The sequence below is a fragment of the Carex rostrata genome, chromosome 18 (genome assembly GCF_964058835.1).
Source record: "Carex rostrata chromosome 18, lpCarRost1.2, whole genome shotgun sequence".
NCBI classification, from domain to species: Eukaryota; Viridiplantae; Streptophyta; class Magnoliopsida; order Poales; family Cyperaceae; genus Carex; species Carex rostrata.
In genome coordinates, this window is record NC_135935.1 from 1,440,033 (window position 1) to 1,460,014 (window position 19,982).

The window sequence follows — 19,982 nt, forward strand, 5'->3', positions numbered from 1 at the left end:
TATCTATTTTCAAAGAAATATATTCAATATTTCTAATATTTTAATACAAAAAAAATTTTCTGTTTTCAAAAAAAAAAAGCAAAAAAAAAAAAAAAAATTCCAAACCGTAAAATTTCCTTACGGTTTGGGTAAAAATATAATTTTTTCAAACTTCTGATTATTTATAATTAAATATTAATAACTTTGAGTATTTTTAAAAAACTCAGCCAAATTAAAGTCAGATCCGTTGAAATTTCAAAGAGAATTTCAAGAACCCTGCAATCCTCCTCTCTTCTTTCTCTTTCATTCTGATGAGAGATAAAGAAGTGAGAGGAGAGAAATAAGGAGAGGAAGATTGCAGGGTCCGGAAATTTCCTTTGAAATTTCAGCAGATTCGGGTCCATAACTCTGATGAGAGAGAAAGAAGTGAGAGGAGAGAGATAAGGAGAGAGGAGGATTGCAGGGTCCGGAAATTTTCTTTGAAATTTCAGCAGATTCGGGTCCATACGGACCATACCAAGTTACCAACTTGTATGCACAGTAGCACAAATATCTCTCTCCTACCCACTCGAAAAAGAACTGTCTTTTATTTTATTTTCAAACCTCAGCAGCCGCTGGCAAGCTTTCTCGAGAGAGACAGAGAGACAAAGAAGGGATTTCGAAGAGGGACAGAGAGAGATGCTATGCACTCCATTGAGGAAGGGCTTGGGAATAATACTTATCCTAAGCCTCGCAATCTTGTATAATGCGGGAAAAGCATCTGCTCAAGCGACGACAGACCCAATTGAAGGTATGTATCTCCAGATTCATAGAAGTTAATTGCTATTTCAAGGTGAAATCATATATACAGTCAATTTTGAACTCTTGCAGCATCACGAAATAAAATTGTTTGTACTTGTATATTTCATAAGAGGTTTTGGGGCCAGGTTATGTGATATGGCAGCTCTTCTATTTCAACGTTTTATAGGGGCATATATAAAAGCATTCGCTCTTTTTCCTTCCTGTAATTTTATCATTGGAATGAACTTATCGAGTTTTTTTATTCCTTCCTCTGCTGTACATCTAAGATTATATACTTTGTAAATTTAATCAGACATACAAATCAACATTTTTTTAGCAAAAATGTAACTAAATATGTAAGTACATATTTGTCGAATTGCAAATCTAAGTAAGATACTCAAAGTTGCCAACGTTTTAAAAGTTATTCTAGCACTTTTAAGAAAAAATATTTTGTTTTCCAAATCATATTTATCACCTGAATTTAATTCGATGATCTCATCATGTTCTACATAAGTTAGAATTAACAATTTCTCATTTTTTTTTTTCAATTGGAGGCACAGTGCTTTCGTATGGTTTTGATATTATCTTTCCATTTACCCTTCTGTAATTTTCCATATTATCTTAGAATGCTGGGTTAGTCGGTTCTTTTTTGTTTGTCCTGTATTAATTAATTGAACACATGTTGCAACTGGCAACAAAGAGTCAAGGGACTAAATAAAAGACATTAGGTGACAAAAGCCAGGCCATCTCATATGCAGAAAGTTCAGATTCTCTGGTACATTTCTTTGTAATAGACTATTTCAGAGTTTTTTATATGGGGTGCTTATAATGTTCCCAGTGTTGCTAAAATAAGTATAGAAAAATTTGAGTTTATGACCCGGATCTGTGTAGAGGCAGATTTAGTATTTTCGCTTAGCTAATCAGAGACTAGATAAAAATAATGTTCTAACTTGTAATTTTCAATGCTCTAACTTTAAATTTACAATACTTTAATTTATAATTTTCAATACTTTGACTTTAAATTTTCAATACTTTGACTTTAAATTTTCAATTTTTAATTTTTAATTCTAATTATCAATCATAATTCAAGAAATTTATTCTAATTTTAACCCTAAATTAAATCCTAAATACAAATTAGGATTCCATAGGGAGGCTGACAAATAAAATTCAAGGGAGGTAAAGTTGGTCCGGATCTATAGATCACTATAAAATTTCAAAATCTGAGGAGGGCTTGTATTGGGTCCACCCCTGAATTTGTGAGCTTACTACAAAATTTTGTGGAGATAGAGATGATAAGCATCCATGAAAAATCGGCCAACATTCAGGAATGAAATTAGAAAATTTAGATCGGGAGGCTTTAATGTAAAATACATAATATGTGTAAATGCATAATATATATATATATATATATAGAGGTAGGCTAATATACAATCGATTGTTCCTAGCCTCCCGTGTAACCAAGTCATTTTTCAATTTTTAAAGTCCAAATGATCGATCCAAACCGTTAGATGTGATCTCCATATTAAAATGTGCTAGGAGACCAAATTTTACATTTTTTAGAATTTTTTTACTATTTATTAAGCCACTTTGAAAATCGCTGATCCAACGGTAGCTTCTGATTTTACTGTTTGGTTAAGCCACCGTTGGATCAGCGATTTTCAAAGTGGCTTAATAAATAGTAAAAAAATTCTAAAAAATGTAAAATTTGGTCTCCTAGCACATTTTAATATGGATATCACATCTAACGGTTTGGATCGATCATTTGGACTTTAAAAATCATAAAACGACTTGGTTGCACGGGATGCTAGGAACAATCGATTGTATATTAGCCTACCTCTATATATATATATATATAGAGGTAGGCTAATATACAATCAATTGTTCCTAGCCTCCCGTGCAACCAAGTCGTTATTCAATTTTTAAAGTCCAAATGATCGATCCAAACCGTTAGATGTGATCTCCATATTAAAATGTGTTAGGATACCAAATTTTACATTTTTTGGAATTTTTTTACTATTTATTAAGCCACTTTGAAAATCGCTGATCCAACGGCAGCTTCTGATTTTACTGTTTGGTTAAGCCACCGTTGGATCAGCGATTTTCAAAGTAGCTTAATAAATAGTAAAAAAATTCCAAAAAATATAAAATTTGGTCTCCTGGCACATTTTAATATGAAGATCACATCTAACGGTTTGGATCGATCATTTGGACTTTAAAAATCAGAAAACGACTTGGTTGCACGGGAGGCTAGGAACAATCGATTGTATATTAGCCTACCTCTATATATATATATAGAGAGAGAGACAGAGAGAGAGAGAGAGATTGGCTAATATCAAAACGTTTGTTCCTGGACTCAGGAACAAACGGTTCGGTTCTCCGATTTGCAAAGTCCAAATGACCGATCCGAACCGTTAGATGTTTAATCCATATTGAAATGTGCTTGGAGACCAAATTTTACATTTTTTGGAATTTTTTTGCTATTTATTAAGATGGTTTGAAATCACTGTTTTCCAGTGGTGCAGAATTTTAATAAAAACAGCGATTTTCAAACCATCTTAATAAATAGCAAAAAAATTCCAAAAAATATAAAATTTGGTCTCCAAGCACATTTCAATATGGATTAAACATCTAACGGTTCGGATCGGTCATTTGGACTTTGCAAATCGGAAAATGACTTGGTTGCACGGGAGGGGTTGGTGCAAACGTTTTGATATTAGCCTATCTCTCTCTCTCTATATATATATATTTAGATGAAAATGCATAATATATTGTTATTAGAATTTGAGCTCAAGTTTTTACAATCATAAAGTAGAATTCTAATCTTAGATTACAAGCATACATTTAAAGAGGCTAAACTATATAAAAACTTAAAACATAAAAGGAAATTTCAATTAATTTTTTTTACGGATGATATTTTTTTTAATTATAGAAGTAGTTAAACACCTCTGCATTATCTTAAGGTATGTTTGTGTTAGCATCGATCTATCTAGTTTCCATCAATAAGAGGAACTGAGGGGTTCCTGATGTAGACAATTAGAAATGAAATTGAAATTTAAAAAAAAATATATAAAATAAAAGTTAGAATTTTTGTAATTGCATGATATGATGTATGTAATATATTAGTTGAACTAAAAAAAAAATTAAGATCATCTATTTCAAGTCAAATATTTTAGATGCTATTGACATTTGAGCGATTTGATCAATGACCAAGTACCAACCATTGTTTTAAGGACTTTTATATTCTGTAGATGATCACACATAAGGCAAGGTTAGTTTGAGCCACAGAAGATTCAGAATCCCTGAAATAAATAACAACAAATAATTTGTCGTTTTCTGGCCAACTTTTATAAAAACCGCCAAGTCAATCTGCCAATGCATTGGTTCAACCAAATTGGTTGTTTGGTGGGCCTTTCCAACTTGGAGAGGAACTGACCGAGGGGTATTATAACTTTATTTATTTATTTTTCAAAATACACAACTGTACGAACGCTCCTAAATCAAGATTCCTCAATAATAAATAAATTTCACCAAATTAATAAAGGTTGGGATGGCCGCCTAGCCCGCATAGGTAATGAACTTCCCGCATAGTCCCTGTCTTGTCCATAAATTGTGCAAAAAACCTAACATCTTAAAAATTACAAACGGATCCCACGACAATTGACAAAATGCGGATCAATAATTAAAACTTGAAATCATTAGTTTCTAACCACTAACAAAGAGACTGAGCCTAATGCGATAGCTACGTAAACATTATAAATTAAGTACCATCCATCATTTCTAAAAAAAAAAAGATTTTATGAGGTTAGACCAATCTCTCATTATTCACATAATAAGTTTTTCAATTTTCTTTTAAATTCTATGTATGCATTAATTAGGATTGATAAATGGGTGGATGAAATGTACATAGCATATTTTCTTGTCTCTTTTTTATAACCTCTAACCCTAATATTACATTGCTGAGGCCTTGTCCAAAGGCAAATTGCATTTTAATAGACTATTAATTGGAATGTATTTGTTAATTCTATCAAAATTTTATATACCATGGACAAAACTAGAAAATTTAGATTGGAGTTTCACAATGTGTGGTTACTGAGATTTGAACAAGTCTTCACAACCACTAAGTTACAAGATCACATTTAGCATTTTATGAGGAGACTATATGAAACTTATAAAAAAATTAATTAAATTTTAATATACATGATTAAAATTAAAAAAAAAAAGTAAGCATATCTGGCTTGACTGTAGATCCATCCAGTAGCCTTAGATGTTTGATTAATGTTAGGGATCCAGAGAAACTTTCTCCAACAATGGAGGGACTTTGCTGCACTTGCCAGAACATGTGATTTCTTACAAGTTACAAAAACAACTTGACATAGAAGAACATTTCTGCAAAATTTTCTTTTAGCATTAAATCTAGAATTTTGGATGTGATAAGACTTGTATTTTTCTTACGAAAAGAGGAACAAAATGATCAACTGGTAGGTCTTTATTTGGACTATGATAAATAAACAATGTTCAGTTTGTTTTTTTTTTTTAAATTGCAGATCATTGGAAAGCCATGACAATTACCAATGGACAACACATTATCATAAATAAAAGTTAAATAGTAAACATAGTTCAAACATTATATTACATAAATGAAGGAAAAAATAAACAAACATTCTAAATAAAACTACATGATGAATTAAAAACAAAACAAAACAATCAAGCAATGCAATCAATTTCTTGTTTCCAGTTCTGTTTTCCTTCAACAAAACTACTCTGGTTCCAACCCCACTTCTGAAAATGAACTCTATGCCTCGTATCTCCTAAAATGTTATGCATTGTCATTGAGAAATTTCAATTTCGCTCCATTTCCAAACAAAATAGGCCATCTGTTGAGTTAGAGAGATGTCGAAGAGAGCCATAATAAGCTGTTATTAAGTGATCATAATGTGAACTCAATTTTTTTTATGCAAAAACTAATAATTAAAAAGAGGAGGGATCCAATTACACTCTTTTTTGGTGACACCGAATTACACTCTCCATTTTCAAAGTTTTCAAATTCCAAACAGTCGATCCAAACCGTTCAACATAATGGATATGTTAAAATGTGATTCCATATCAAATTTTACATTTTTTGGAATTTTTTTACTTTTTATTAAGTATTTAACAAAATCGCTATATTCAGATTTCAGACCATTGAATTTTTGTACCCATCTAATAAATAGTAAAAAAATTCAGAAAAATGTAAAATTTGATCTGCAAGCACATTTTAACATATCCATCATATTGAACGGTTTGGATCAACTGTTTGGACTTTGTAAATATAGGGTGCAATCTAGTGTCACCAAAAAAGGGTGTAATTGGATCCCTCCTCAATTAAAAAATAATATTTCGGATGATATATTCCTATCGTGGATCCTTATTTCTATGCTTGTTTGATCCACACACATTGAAAATTATATAATTGCATCTTAGATCACAAACATAATTGGTCTTATCTAGTAGCCAAATTGTACCATTTATTCATAGAGTGGGGTTAAAATGCCCCATGGCTTTTGTGCATCAACCATGCTCCGTATCCTTATTTCTGTTTACAATGTCCAAATAGCCGATCTGAACCGTTCAACATGATATCCATATTAAAATGTACTTGGAGACCAAATTTTAATATGTGGCCCAAAATCTTCTGATTTTGTACCTATCTAAAAGAACAGTAAAGAAGTTTCAAAAAAATATAAAATTTGGTATCCAAGCACATTTTAATATAAAGATATTGTTGAACGCTTGGTGTCAAATATTTGTACTTTGAAAATAGAGATAAGAACATAGGTTATGAGGGGGGCACGAAAACAATGGGGCATTTTAATTCTACTCTTATGCATGTCTAATTATCTATTTACTCCTCTTGATGCAGTGACTGCACTAAATACTATACTGGCAAGGTGGGGGAAGAAGGCACCAGCATCAACATGGAACATAAGTGGTGAACCATGTAGCGGGTGGGCGATTGATGACAGTAAAGACCTGGACAATAATCAAGAATTCAACCCAGGCATCAAATGTGATTGTACCTACAACTCCAGCAAAACCTGTCATATTACCAAGTTGTAAGTCCATCTGACAACTTTATAGTGGGATTTTGGTATGTTCCGATATAAATTTAGCACCCGTATAACATTCCATCTAAATTTTTTTTTTTGCATGATACTCTCTAAACTTAGGCATATAATATTTATGTACCCATTTTTTGAGAAACATTGATGTACACATTGAAAAAAAAAAAAAAAAAAAACCCATAAGGATACAAAATTTGCTTGACCTTGCTACCTTTTTTTTTTTTTTCTCTTTGGTTGTTCTATTTCAGTCTTGTGTATATTCTGTGTTGCTATGTTGGCCAATTTTCGGTCTATTAACCCGACAAAATAAAATCCCAAGATGTGCCATTTGCAAAACAAATAATTTCACTTCACCATAGAAGATTTTTATTATTCTACTGGAAAAACTTCTCTGGGATGTTTCAATATCTCCAGCTATACATTGAAGAGGCTGCTCAGAAATTTAAATTTGGTGGCTGCAAGAATGACAGTACTTGTGTCATTAGTATTTAATCTATTTGTTTTGGCTCTTTGAATTATAACAGGAGAGTGTATGCATTGGAAGTGGTAGGCACTCTTCCAGATGAGCTCCAGAATCTCACATATCTCAATTATTTGTAAGAAGATTGCTAAAAAGTCTTGTATTCTTTTGTTTTTCTCACACTTTTTTCCTTTTTAATTTTGCTTTCAGAATGTAATTTTAGAACTCAAGATGTTCCGTATTACCCCTTTTTGTAAAATTGTCCTTTTAACTTGTTTCAGTAAAGTGGATCAGAATTACTTAACGGGTCCTGTGCCCGCTTTCATTGGGAACCTGAGTCGACTGCAAGTCCTGTAAGAGCTATTTTCTATCGAGAATAAAAGTTGCTTTGTTATATGGAATATATTTGTTTGTTATGCATATACTTGCTTCGCTAATGCTATCGATACCTTTTTTATATTCAAAATAATTAGCTCTTTTGGTATCAATGCATTGTCGGGTCCAATTCCAAAGGAGTTGGCCAATCTTCAAAACCTCAATATCCTGTAAGGCTTTTCTTTCCCCAATTAAATAATAAGCTAAACATTAATGAAAATATCTATTGCCATAATAGTACAATAGGTTATATATGAGCACTCATTATTCAGGACTGACCCGTTGACTGTGAAAAATTACCAAAATCAATTGTTTCATTCATTAAAAAAATATAATTATTTCAGGGGGATGGGTACTAACAATTTTAGCGGTTCAATACCTGACGAATTTGGGAACATGACTAGCCTTCAGCAATGGTAAGGTGTCAATTTTATTGAAGGAATAAATAGAACTGGGGCAGGCTGATAATACTGTAATCAAGCATCTCTTGATGTTTCAATTCTTCAGGTACATGGATAGTTCAGGTCTCACGGGTGAACTTCCAGAAACACTCTCCAAGCTCACAAACATGCAAATCTTGTAACATCTCTATCCTTCTTGCTTATCACTTCTCTTATTGATTGATTTTATCATATCTGAGAACATTTAATGATTATCAGGTGGGCAAGTGACAATGCTTTCACTGGAAAAATACCAGATTATATTGGTACTAGCTGGACAAGTATGACAGAATTGTAAGTTTCTATTAAGCATACCATCTATACCTTTACATGCGTGTAAATGCCTGATGCTCTGGTGTGTATGTTCATGCATGGGTATAATGAACTGCCACAATTTTTATCTTTGCTTTAGTATAATTTTTCCTGAGATAAATATGGGAATTAAGCACCCCAACTTTAAATATTAGCAAGAGATTCTCCGAGTTACACACCTGTGACCTCCCGTATGGAGGGCATTGTCTTAGCCACCATACCATAGTAGTCTGGTTCTCTCTTTGCTTTAGTATAATCATGTGCAAAGGAATTTAATCTTGCAACATCTTATTGGAAAGTAGTTACAATATTCTGTTAAATTTTCCACTTTGGTATATTTATACTGCTTGGTGTGAACATTTTTCTAACACAAAAATATGACTTCCAGGAGATTTCAAGGAAACTCTTTCCAAGGCCCAATTCCTGCAAATCTTGCCAACCTTGTGAAATTAACCAGCCTGTAAGTCATAAAATCATTTCCTCAATAATAGTTGTGCATAAGAGTTACCTCAGAAAAAGATGTTGTGACTTGTGATCCATAAATAATGCTCAATATTGAAAGCCAATACATGACTTTATGTGCTCTTTGGAGGCTCACAAAAGGGTGATAATAGTATATCTCTGAATACAAACAATTATGCTATTTTAAAAAAAAAAAGTTTAATACGGCAGGAGGTCTTTATTTATAACAGCAAAGAGAGTGATCTCAGCAATTTTATTCGGATATGTCTTTTGTCCAATCTCGGGGAACAAGTCGCATGAAGTGGGTAAGAGCGAACCCTAGATCGACTTTGTAGACCTTAATAATGCTAGTTAAGCCCAGAGCTTTATGTCCCATAGGCAAAGAGTTAGGCTGAGCCCTATCAAGTACCATACAAAATTTCTTGATGTCAAAGAAAAAGGTGAGCTCAAATTCTTAGTGTTGAAATCCTCTCCTACACTGCACAAGTTGAAGTGGAGGACAGTCCTGAGTTTCACTTGACCTCCATTAAAATTCACTCCCTATAAATCGGATGACCATGGATCAGCTTGGTGCAACACTCTAGATGATAAACACCCTATTCTTGTGCTTAAAAAGCTACATTATGTGTTTTTCTGAGTATACTTGCAATTATAAATGCATGTTTTGATGGCAAATGGATTTTTTTTGACAAGAGTGAGGATACCCACCTGTTTCATGGAACGCTATCCTCTGCGGAGTTTTTCCGTGCGGAGCTTTTAATCTGGTCCGTTCGTTTTGGATCGGACGGACTGGATTAAGGATTCACCAAATTTTGAGTTTTTTTAAAATTCGGGCAAGATCTGATCTTGTCCGTCCGATTCGAAACAAACGGACCAGATTAAAGGCTCCGCACGGAAAAACTCCGCAGAGGATACTTTCCCCTGTTTCATTACGAAACAATAATAGTTTAGTTACAAAATCCGGCAATAAGATGCCTCATGCAAGCAATAAAAGAGAGTTCACAACTCCATCATCTAATAAAATATAAAACCTAATATCAGCTAGCTAAACAGCATGTAACATAGTAGTAGTAGAAGACACCTAAAGTTATTACAACACAGTATTGCTATCGATATGACTACTATCTAGTGCATCATCAGAAGGAGAACTAGAGAGGAGAGCTAGATGTAGAAGAGTCAGAGGGAGAAACCGTAGATGAAGGAAGCAGCCCAGCAGCCCTATCAATCCTAAATTATAAAAATGATTATTCCAGGGCTAAAAAGGGGGTGTACAAAGTTACTTGCATCAATCCATGAATAAAACACACATAATTGAGGAAGCAAACAATTGCATTACTTTGCTAATTTTTAACCTATTCAGTTCTCTTATTTTTCTTTTCTATGTAGACGGATTGGTGACATAATAAATGGTAGTAGCTCTACACTGGACTTTGTTAAGAACATGTCATCTTTGAGCACTCTGTATGTTCTATATTTCAGAGGAACTTGCATTTAATGCCCTTATTATCCTTTTTGTTGACATAAAGCTCCTTGCGTGAGTTAGCTTTTCAATGGTATATCAGAGCAAGGAGCTTATTGATCACAAGATAGGTCTAGAAATAACTCAAGTGTTAATTGTTTTTCATGTAGAATCTTGAGGAATTGTAAGATATCCGATTCCCTCCCTATCGACTTCTCACAGTTTGGAAGTTTACAGAAACTGTATGAATCTTTTTTTTTAAGAATTTTATCAATATTCTTAAATAGAGGGCATTTTTAATTTTTCCACGGTGGTTCTGCTAATTCCAATTTCTTGTTACGTGCTTGTAGAGATTTGAGTTTCAACAATATATCAGGCCAGTTGCCTCAGTCTCTTTTTAGTTTAAGCACCCTCAACTACTTGTAAGAAATCCCTTTTGTCCTCTTAAATGTTTGCACAGTCTTAATTTTTTTTTTTTTAAAAGGCTTCTGGAGTGTTCTTATTTTGTTAGTTATTTGCTTGACAGATTTCTAGGGAACAATAGCCTCACAGGAAGCTTGCCATCTGGAAAAAGCTCCTCTCTACTTAACATGTAATACCCCATGGATATTATAATAAGATGATAGAATGTTTATTTAAATCCATGTATTATAATTCATGAATAATTCACTACATTAACTTACTTTTACAGAGATTTGTCATACAATCAGCTCTCAGGCAGTTTTCCATCTTGGGTTAATAAAGACAACAATTTACAGTTGTAAGTATTCTCATTAATTTTTTTTTAATTCTTGTTTTGATAATCAAGCAAAGCCGCCTTCTTTTGTTGCATTGCTTCATCATTCACAAGTTTCCGTTGTTTTTCTCAAAGCCCTTGTAGTTAGTAAGAGTTTGCTTTTCACTCCACATGTCCAGCAAAAGGTTCTGTTATCAAAATTTCAATGCGCAACAGTCTTTCCTGTTCGGTACTTTCGAAGGGATGTTGGGTTTGTGATAAATGTCTCAGCTGCATCCAGGGGCGGAATCTGGGATTTTCATCAGTGGGGGCCAAGAAAATAGTGAATTGGATTGAAATAACTAATCAGGTTCAAACCCATTAGCTAATCGGATACTAGATAAAAAACAATGCTCTAACTTATAATTTTCAGTGCTCTCACTTCTAATTTATAATGCTTTAATTTATAATCCTACAATCTTAACTACAAATCAGAATTCAACGAACTTATCCTAATTTTAACCCTAAATTTGACCTCAATTACAAATCAGAATTGCCCCCCACCCCCACCCCCGGGGAACAAGTATCCTCTCAAGTATTATAAAGTGGGGCCCACAACTTTATGGTCCAGATTTACTCTCAGCCAGGCCAAACTCAATCCGGTGCCTATTGAAGATGTAGGGGGTCTCCTTTAAGATTTGTGCCAGGTTAAAAGAACGGTTTGGATCCACTAATTCTAATTGATTCTCATTTACAGTACCGGAGGTGATCTGAGTTCCCCCCAGGCCCTTACTGGGTCCGCCCCTGGTTGCATTATTTTTAGTTTCCATGTTCCACAAATTGATTGTTTTCCTTTCAAGCAGTAACATAATTTATTCTCTCTGTTTTTTTATCCGAAGGAATTTGGTGGCCAACAACTTCGTCATAGATTACTCCAGCAGGTAATTCCACTTCTTAATTCTGATAAGATCAATCAATTTAAGATGATGGTACTACAAAATATTCTGTATAGGCTCAATTGTTTACCCTTTTGTTTCTTAATTAGTTTTCCTATTAATTGTAGTAATTTCCCACCAGGATTGCAATGCCTTCAGCGAGATATTCCTTGCTTCAAGGGTAACCCTCAGTGTGAGTCCCCCATCACCTAAAAAAAAGAATTACAATTATGCAATGTGCACACAGCACTTTTTGTATACCAATGCAAGAAGACAACAGGAAATACACTTCTTCTATTGCAGCTGTTTTTCCTTCCTGTACAAACACTTACACTTTCCCGGAATTACCCTCAAATATTTTTTTTAACTTTTCAGATTCCTCCTTTGCAATTAGATGTGGTGGAGCCCATTCCTTAACTGCTCAAGATGGCACTGGGTACCAACCCGATAACACCAACCTGTCAGCTGCTTCCTATTATGTGACAGGTATATGCTAGCAGGCAGAGTGAATTCTTAATTCAATAATGCAGAGAAATACTAATTTGTACTAATAATGCAGAAGTAAACCTCCCCTACCCACCCAAAATGTACCATGTGCAACCAGTAAACAATTCATCTTTTGTTTTCCTTTCTTTCAGATGCAAGAAGATGGGGAGTAAGCAATGTGGGAGCATTTGCAGAAGCATCCAGTAACACTTTCATAATTGGAAGTCTATCCCAATTTCAAAATACGCTTGATTCTGAACTTTTCCAAAACTCGCGCATGTCAGCATCTTCTCTGAGATATTACGGGATTGGCCTTGAAAATGGGAATTATACTGTTAGACTCCAATTCGCTGAGATTGCCTACCCGAACCTGCCTCCACCCAAATGGGAAAGTACAGGCAGAAGGATTTTTGATATCTATATCCAGGTTCTTGCATTGTGCTTCTATCCAAAATTTATATGCCACTTTTAGCAGTATGGGCTCATTACCAGCTAGTGTGGTAATGGTAAAAAGAAACACACAAGATCAAAACCAAACAAAAAGTGTGAATTATTGGTCTCCGCCCTGTACTACCATGACTGATTGGAGCAGGAATTGCAATTTTACAATTTTACTAGTGCTACCAACGATCTGATACGGCACAAAGCAGTCATGATGTGTTGCTGTTTCCATCTCTCCCTTACTTCTACTTTTCTTTCTTGCTTATTTTTAGGGAGCTTTAAAAGAAAAAGACTTCAATATAAGAAAAGAAGCAGGTGGAAGATCCTTTGTAGCAGTTGTAAAGAACTATACTATACCTGTAACAAATAATTTCATGGAGATACATTTCTTTTGGGCTGGTAAAGGGACATGTTGTGTACCAACACAAGGCTACTATGGACCTGCAATATCAGCTATCAGTGTTTCTCCTGGTAAATTCACAACCCCAATCCCCAAGAAAAAAAATCTGTGTTGTCTCATTTATGTGCTTTTGGTTTTTTAATTATTGAAAAATTTTCAGACTTCATTCCTACGGTGTCAAATACTGAACCGAGTACGAGTAAGAGCAAAACTGGTCTGATTGTAGGAATAGTAGTAGCAGTGGTGGTTTCAGGTTTGTTGGTCGTGCTTGCAGTTTTGGTTTGGAGATACAAGATTAAAAACAAAGAAATGGATGAAGGTATTATTGTCAATGTACCTATTGATGTTTCTATCGATATTGCATTACTATTGTCAGTTTGTCTTGTACCAGGGGTTTTTGCCAGTAATAGATCCAATTTATTTGCCAGGCTAAAATAGTAACACCAAAATGAAACAGTAAAAGAACATAATCAATTTTATACATACTAATTGGTATGTGCTGCTACAACAGAAACTGATATGGCTAGGTACATAAAATTGAGATCTAATCTTGGATTTGACCTGCATGCACCCAAACATGCCATCTAATCACATACATATCCAAGATGGGGCGGTAGCATAGTTGGCTAGGAAAGGGGGTCCTAAGACTGTGGCTACCCAAAGGTCGAGAGTTCGAGCCCCCCTCACGATTTCGCAGCCTAGATTACAAAAAAATCACATACATATCCAACAATGCACTGCATATTCACATATCATGTTAACACTGATCCTGACCAATGAGTTTTGATCTGTATTAGGATCATGAGCGATAATTTGGATCTTCTTTTTATTATGAAGTCTCTTTTTTTTATTTCTTGCTGACCATCTTTCCCAAAATTTTCAGAGCTATTGGGAATGGTTGATAGGCCAGATGTGTTTAGTTATTCTGAGCTAAAGTCTGCTACAGAAACATTCAGTGCCAGTAACATCCTTGGAGAAGGCGGATATGGGCCTGTTTATAAGGTTTTCCTTCTATTCTTTTCTTCTTTCAATTTTTGTTTGTTGCCAACACAAGTGTACAACTTTCTATTTGGTCATTTTTTTATTTCTTTTTATTTTCTTGTGTAGGGAACATTGCCAGACGGCAGGGTAGTGGCAGTTAAGCAATTAGCAGCAACATCACACCAAGGAAAGCGACAGTTTGTGACAGAAATTTCCACCATCTCAGCTGTGCAGCATAAGAACCTGGTCAAACTATATGGTTGTTGCATTGAAAGCAGCACACCTCTTTTGGTTTATGAATATTTGGAGAATCGGAGCCTTGATCAAGCCATCTTTAGTATGTGTTGAGCAAGAATATCAACTGGCAATCATTATTGTGATGTTATACCTCATTTAACATTGTTTTTCTAATTAACCCTATTTTAGTCTTTATTTTAAAACAATCCTTGAGTATAACCTAGCCTGGCCTAACATATCCCTCAAATTAACCTTATTGTGCTTTAGCTAAACGGCATTATAGCTGACTAACCCTCGAATTTTCTTTTATGAATAAATTTACCCCAAATTTACCTTGCTTGACAGTCAATTTAGCAATTAAGTCTCCGAACTTTTGCTTAAGAACGAAAATCTTCAAATATTACTCCACAACTTTTCCTCCCCTGATTTGTACTCCACTTCCACAAGAGATTCCCCCATTCAGGTTTCGAACCTGGGACCTCCCATACGGATGAGGGGCCTTTGCCACTAGACCGAAGGCTGGTTCTTACCCACTGACCACCCTTATTCCAATATAAAGCAAACCATTCTTATGGATTCATTTGTTTGTTCATTAATTAATTTATTTTTGTATTTCAGAAAAGAACGGCTTGTTTCTTGATTGGCCCACTCGGTATGAGATATGCCTAGGTGTTGCCAAAGGTTTGGCATATCTGCATGAGGAATCTGCTGTGAAAATTATACATCGGGACATCAAAGCAAGCAATATACTACTAGATGGGGATCTTAACCCTAAAATCTCTGATTTTGGATTGGCTAAACTCTATGATGACAAGCAGTCCCATATGAGCACTAGAGTTGCTGGAACGATGTATGGAACAAAACTTCATCTTAATCTTTTAATTGGATAATTTTGTGGAAATTTATAGTAATAGATGGATTGCCTTTATTTTCTCCCTTTTTTTTCACAGAGGTTATCTTGCACCGGAGTATGCAATGAGAGGCCATCTGACAGAGAAAACAGACGTGTTTGCATTTGGGGTCCTTGCACTGGAGGTTGTAGCCGGTCGCCCGAATGCGGACTCAACCCTAGAACCAGATCAAATTTATCTTCTTGACTGGGTATATACTATCTTCATCTACAATCTAGACCCATTTTTGGATCAAATGGACTATGCTAGAAGTGGATAGATAGCCTTTTCTGGTTAATTTAGAAATATCTGGAGATTCCAGAAGGTCTCTATTTTTTGCAACTATTAAATTCCAATCCTACCTCAACTAATTAAAGGAACAGGATGCATTCTGTTTAACTTTTCCATTCACACGTGATGTATGTGCTAGTACCAGGAAGTACATACTGGTAAGGCTAGAATACCAATACTTTTGTAGTTTGTTTCCACAATGGAAACTTAATGTAGTCATAAGAAATTTTAGTAGCCCAAGTACAAAGTGAGGGAAATAAATAAAATAAATGCCAATCAGTACATTGTACATATAGTATACCATGTACCAGACCAAGGGAAAAGGTAATAATGTATAGGACAGAATACCAACAACACTAATTATATTTGCCTCTCAACAGGCATGGAGCTTATACGAAAATAAACGAGCGCTTGAATTAGTAGACCCAAGAATCACATCATTTAATGAGGAACAAGTTATCAGGCTTATAGGGGTCTCCCTGCTTTGTACCCAGGCGTCGCTACACCAGCGCCCGTCTATGCCCCGTGTTGTATCAATTTTAACAGGCGACACAGAAGTCACTGAAATACCTGCTAGACCAAGTTACCTGACTGAATGGCAATTCAAGGATTTAGCAAGCCATAATTTCTCAACCAATGAATTTTCAGAAAGTAAAGAAGCTAGTGGGACTGGAACTTCTTACTCTTATTCTACAGATGCGTTGATGGATTCAATAATTGCGGATGGGAGGTGAGCTTATGATGAGTTTACCATGATTGAACCTCGTTGTGAAGTATTATTACTTGTGAGTATGCCATAAATATTTGTAGCACAATATGCGCGGCAAGTATATTGTGTTTGAAATATACTCAGTTAAAATTGTGTGCTTGATACAAGAAACAAACTGAGCAGTAAACTGATTAAAGCAAAATGAAAATTTGTATGTGAGATTCATGCAAAATTATATACAACGAATTAGCGTAATAAATTGAAACTTCTTTTTGTAACTTGATAGATATCACCTAAAGCATTATAAAATCGAGGGCTAGCCTTTTAGGGTAGAGACTAAAGCAGTATAAATTTTTAGAATGTTAAATACTTAAAACATAAATTTAAGTTATAAAATAATATAAATAATGTCTTAAATTAAAATTTCTACTAAAATTGACCTGTGCTGAAGTAGATCGAACGATCGGGATTTCTACCAAATTGAAGTAAGGTTTTAATGTAGCACTACTCCAGCGCGAGTGATTTATAAAAATTGTATAAATGTATAAATATATGATTTATACATCAAGTCTAGTTATAGCATGCATTCAACCTATATTTCTTTGATATTTTTAAATTCTTATTCAAATAAAAAATATAGGGAGGAGAAGAATAATCTATATTTATTGACTTGGAGAAAGCATGTGACAAAGTACTGAGAAAGGTCATGTGATGGGTTCTCCAAAAGAAGAAAGCTCTAGCAAAGTACGCTACTTTCATCAAAGATATGTACGATAATGTCATGACTAGTGTCAAAGCATGCGATAGTGAAACCAGCGACTTTTCTTTTAAGATAGAATTACATTAAGGATCAGCTTTAAGTCCTTACATTTTTGCTCTAGTGGTGGATGAAGTTACAAGGGACGTACAATGACAGATCCCTTGGTGTATGCTTTTTGTTGATGATGTGGTGCTAATTGACGATAGTAGGATAGGAGTTGAGAGGCAACTAGAGTTGTTTTTTGAAAAACCGAATAGAAGCTATCAGGTAAGGCAATTGGAGTTATGGAGACATACTTTAGAATCGAATGATTTTATACTTAGTAGGACTAAAATTGAGTATTTAAATGAAGTGTGAGTTTAGCAGTGTCAGGTTAGATAATGGAGATCGATATCACTTTGGTCGGACAAGTAGTGTCTAGGAAGGACACCTTTTAATATTTGGGGTCAATGCTGCAGAGTGATAGCGAGATTGATGAAGATGTTAGCCATAGGATACAAGCGGGGTGGGTCAAATGGCGACAGACATCTGGCATCCTATGTGACAAAAAAGTTCTACAAAAGCTCAAAGGCAAGTTCACGGGACGACGATCAGGCATGTGGTGTTTGTATGGTGTAGAATAAGCTACTAAAAGATAACACGTCTAGAAGATAAGTGGAGATGCGTTGCAGTGGAGCTATGGCCATACAAGACGGGACCGAATTAGAAATGATGATATATGTGACAGACTTGGGGTAGCACCGATTGAAGAGTAGTTTGTCCAACACCGCTTGAGATGGTTTAGGCATCTCCAACAGAGACCTCCTGAGGCACTGGTGCATACTAGAATTATAAGTCGTATCGAAAACACAAGAAGAGGCAGAGTTCGTCCACGATTGATATTGGACAAAGCAGTGAAAAAGGGACTTGAAGGAATGGAATGTATCTAAGGAGTTGACTTCGAATAGGAGCGCGCTGAAGTTAGCGATCTATGTATCAGAATCATGACCTAGGATGTATTGTTTAGGGATTGTTTAGGGGCATTATTATAAGCCTTAGGTCATATGACTAGTGATTCAAGAACAAACAGTACAACTTAGAACTTTGGCCCTACGATCTATAGTTTAGGCAAAATATAGTTAATATTAGTATTAGTATTATTATTATTGACACCATAATTATTATTAGTAAAGCTGCTGCTGCTATTATTGTTGTTGTTGTTGTTGTTGTTGTTGTTGTTGTTGTTGTTGTTGTTGTTGTTGTTACTATCTTATTACTATTTGCCTTGACTTTATAATTATGATTGGATTTCATTTCTAGTTTATTCTAACTTGTTTAGGACTAAAGACTTGGTTATTATTGTTGTTATTCAAATAAAAAATGACATATGTGTTCTTCATTTCTTAAATAGCTTGTGCATCAAATTTGGATCGATTTTAAAGATAGGATAAATTTTGTTGGAAGTTACTAAACTGTCTTTTGTTATGAATTGATTACTTAAGTTTGATTTGTCCTTCTATAGCTATTGAACTATTCATTTATTCCAATGAAGTCACTCTGTAATTTTTATGTTCAAAATATTAATGTAATATGCTCATTCCGTCTAAAATAATAATGGAATATGCTTCATTTTATCCAAACTACTAATGGAAAAGTTATATTTTTCTTATTTTTTTTATGGAAAAATTATAGAGTGATTTGATTGGGACCAATAAATAACGCGTCATAGCGGCGCTATAGCGTTTTCAGACCTTAAATGCTATTTCATCTATGACCACTATAGCAGCAATAGCAGTCCACAATAGCACATAGCGTGTAGCGCAAATAGCGCACTCTATGTTACATAGACTTTTATTGCAAGGTCCAAATTGAAAAAAAAAATTAAGGACCGAACCTTTCTTTTAATTCAAATTGCATTTGCTTTTAAATACAAAAAATATATATAGTTTATGACATGATGCTTATGTTTTTTTTAGTATAAAATATAATTAATTTATGTCATGATGCTTAGGATATTTTGAATAGAAAAAAGATATATAGTTTATGATGTTATTAGGACTATTTTGAATAGAAATTTAGGTTTTGCACTAGTTCAATTTGAATATTATAATTCCTTAATCAATTTGATGTTACTTGTTGCTCTAGGAGACTTTAGATAATGTTAATAATTAGTAGAATTACATAATATAATTTTTAAAAGAAAAACACTATGTAGGATAACTTCTGCTATAGCTACGCTATTCGTTATAGATTTTTCTAACCTTCTCATGATGACGCGATAATAGCTATTTAGAATGATTGAAACAAATGAAAATTTCAGTGGCTATAGACTATAGAGACACAAATCAAACTTAAGTGACTAATTTGTAACAAAAGACAAAATTTAGTGACCTTCAACGTATTTACCCTAAAAGATATTTAACTTCTATAAAATATATAATAATGAAACTTCTATGGCTTAATGATGAATTGCCAATTAAATTTCAAATTGACTCAAATTTAATATATATCTTCTTATTTATATAATATTTTTTAAATCATGTAATTTAATATATATATATATATGATGGACTAAGGTGATTTATAAAGCACGGGTCATTTGGTGCTTTACGCCCTTCTATGCTGTTGTCAAAGTTCAAACAGCTGATCTAAACCGCTCAATATGATATCTATATTGAAATGTATTTGGAGACCAAATTTTACATTTTTTGGAATTTTTTAGAATTTTTGAAAATCATTATTTTTTTCATATAATTCTGAATTGTTAAAAAAAACGGTTTTAAAAAATTA

General features: G+C 34.1%; 1 protein-coding gene across 1 annotated transcript; it reads left to right on the plus strand.

Annotated features, from left to right (window-relative positions):
* The first annotated feature begins 521 nt into the window (after positions 1-521).
* On the plus strand, positions 522-16,712 carry LOC144569369 (putative LRR receptor-like serine/threonine-protein kinase At1g56130). Its single transcript, XM_078319683.1, has 25 exons — positions 522-769; positions 6,659-6,851; positions 7,385-7,456; positions 7,602-7,673; positions 7,794-7,865; positions 8,040-8,111; positions 8,203-8,274; positions 8,355-8,429; positions 8,836-8,907; positions 10,296-10,370; positions 10,539-10,610; positions 10,719-10,790; positions 10,895-10,960; positions 11,060-11,128; positions 11,983-12,024; positions 12,147-12,211; positions 12,394-12,504; positions 12,657-12,931; positions 13,218-13,416; positions 13,506-13,664; positions 14,229-14,347; positions 14,453-14,663; positions 15,182-15,413; positions 15,514-15,664; positions 16,125-16,712. Exons 1-25 carry the CDS (start codon positions 658-660, stop codon positions 16,476-16,478), a joined length of 3,084 nt encoding a protein of 1,027 aa, XP_078175809.1. The 5' UTR covers positions 522-657; the 3' UTR covers positions 16,479-16,712.
* The last annotated feature ends 3,270 nt before the right edge of the window (positions 16,713-19,982 follow it).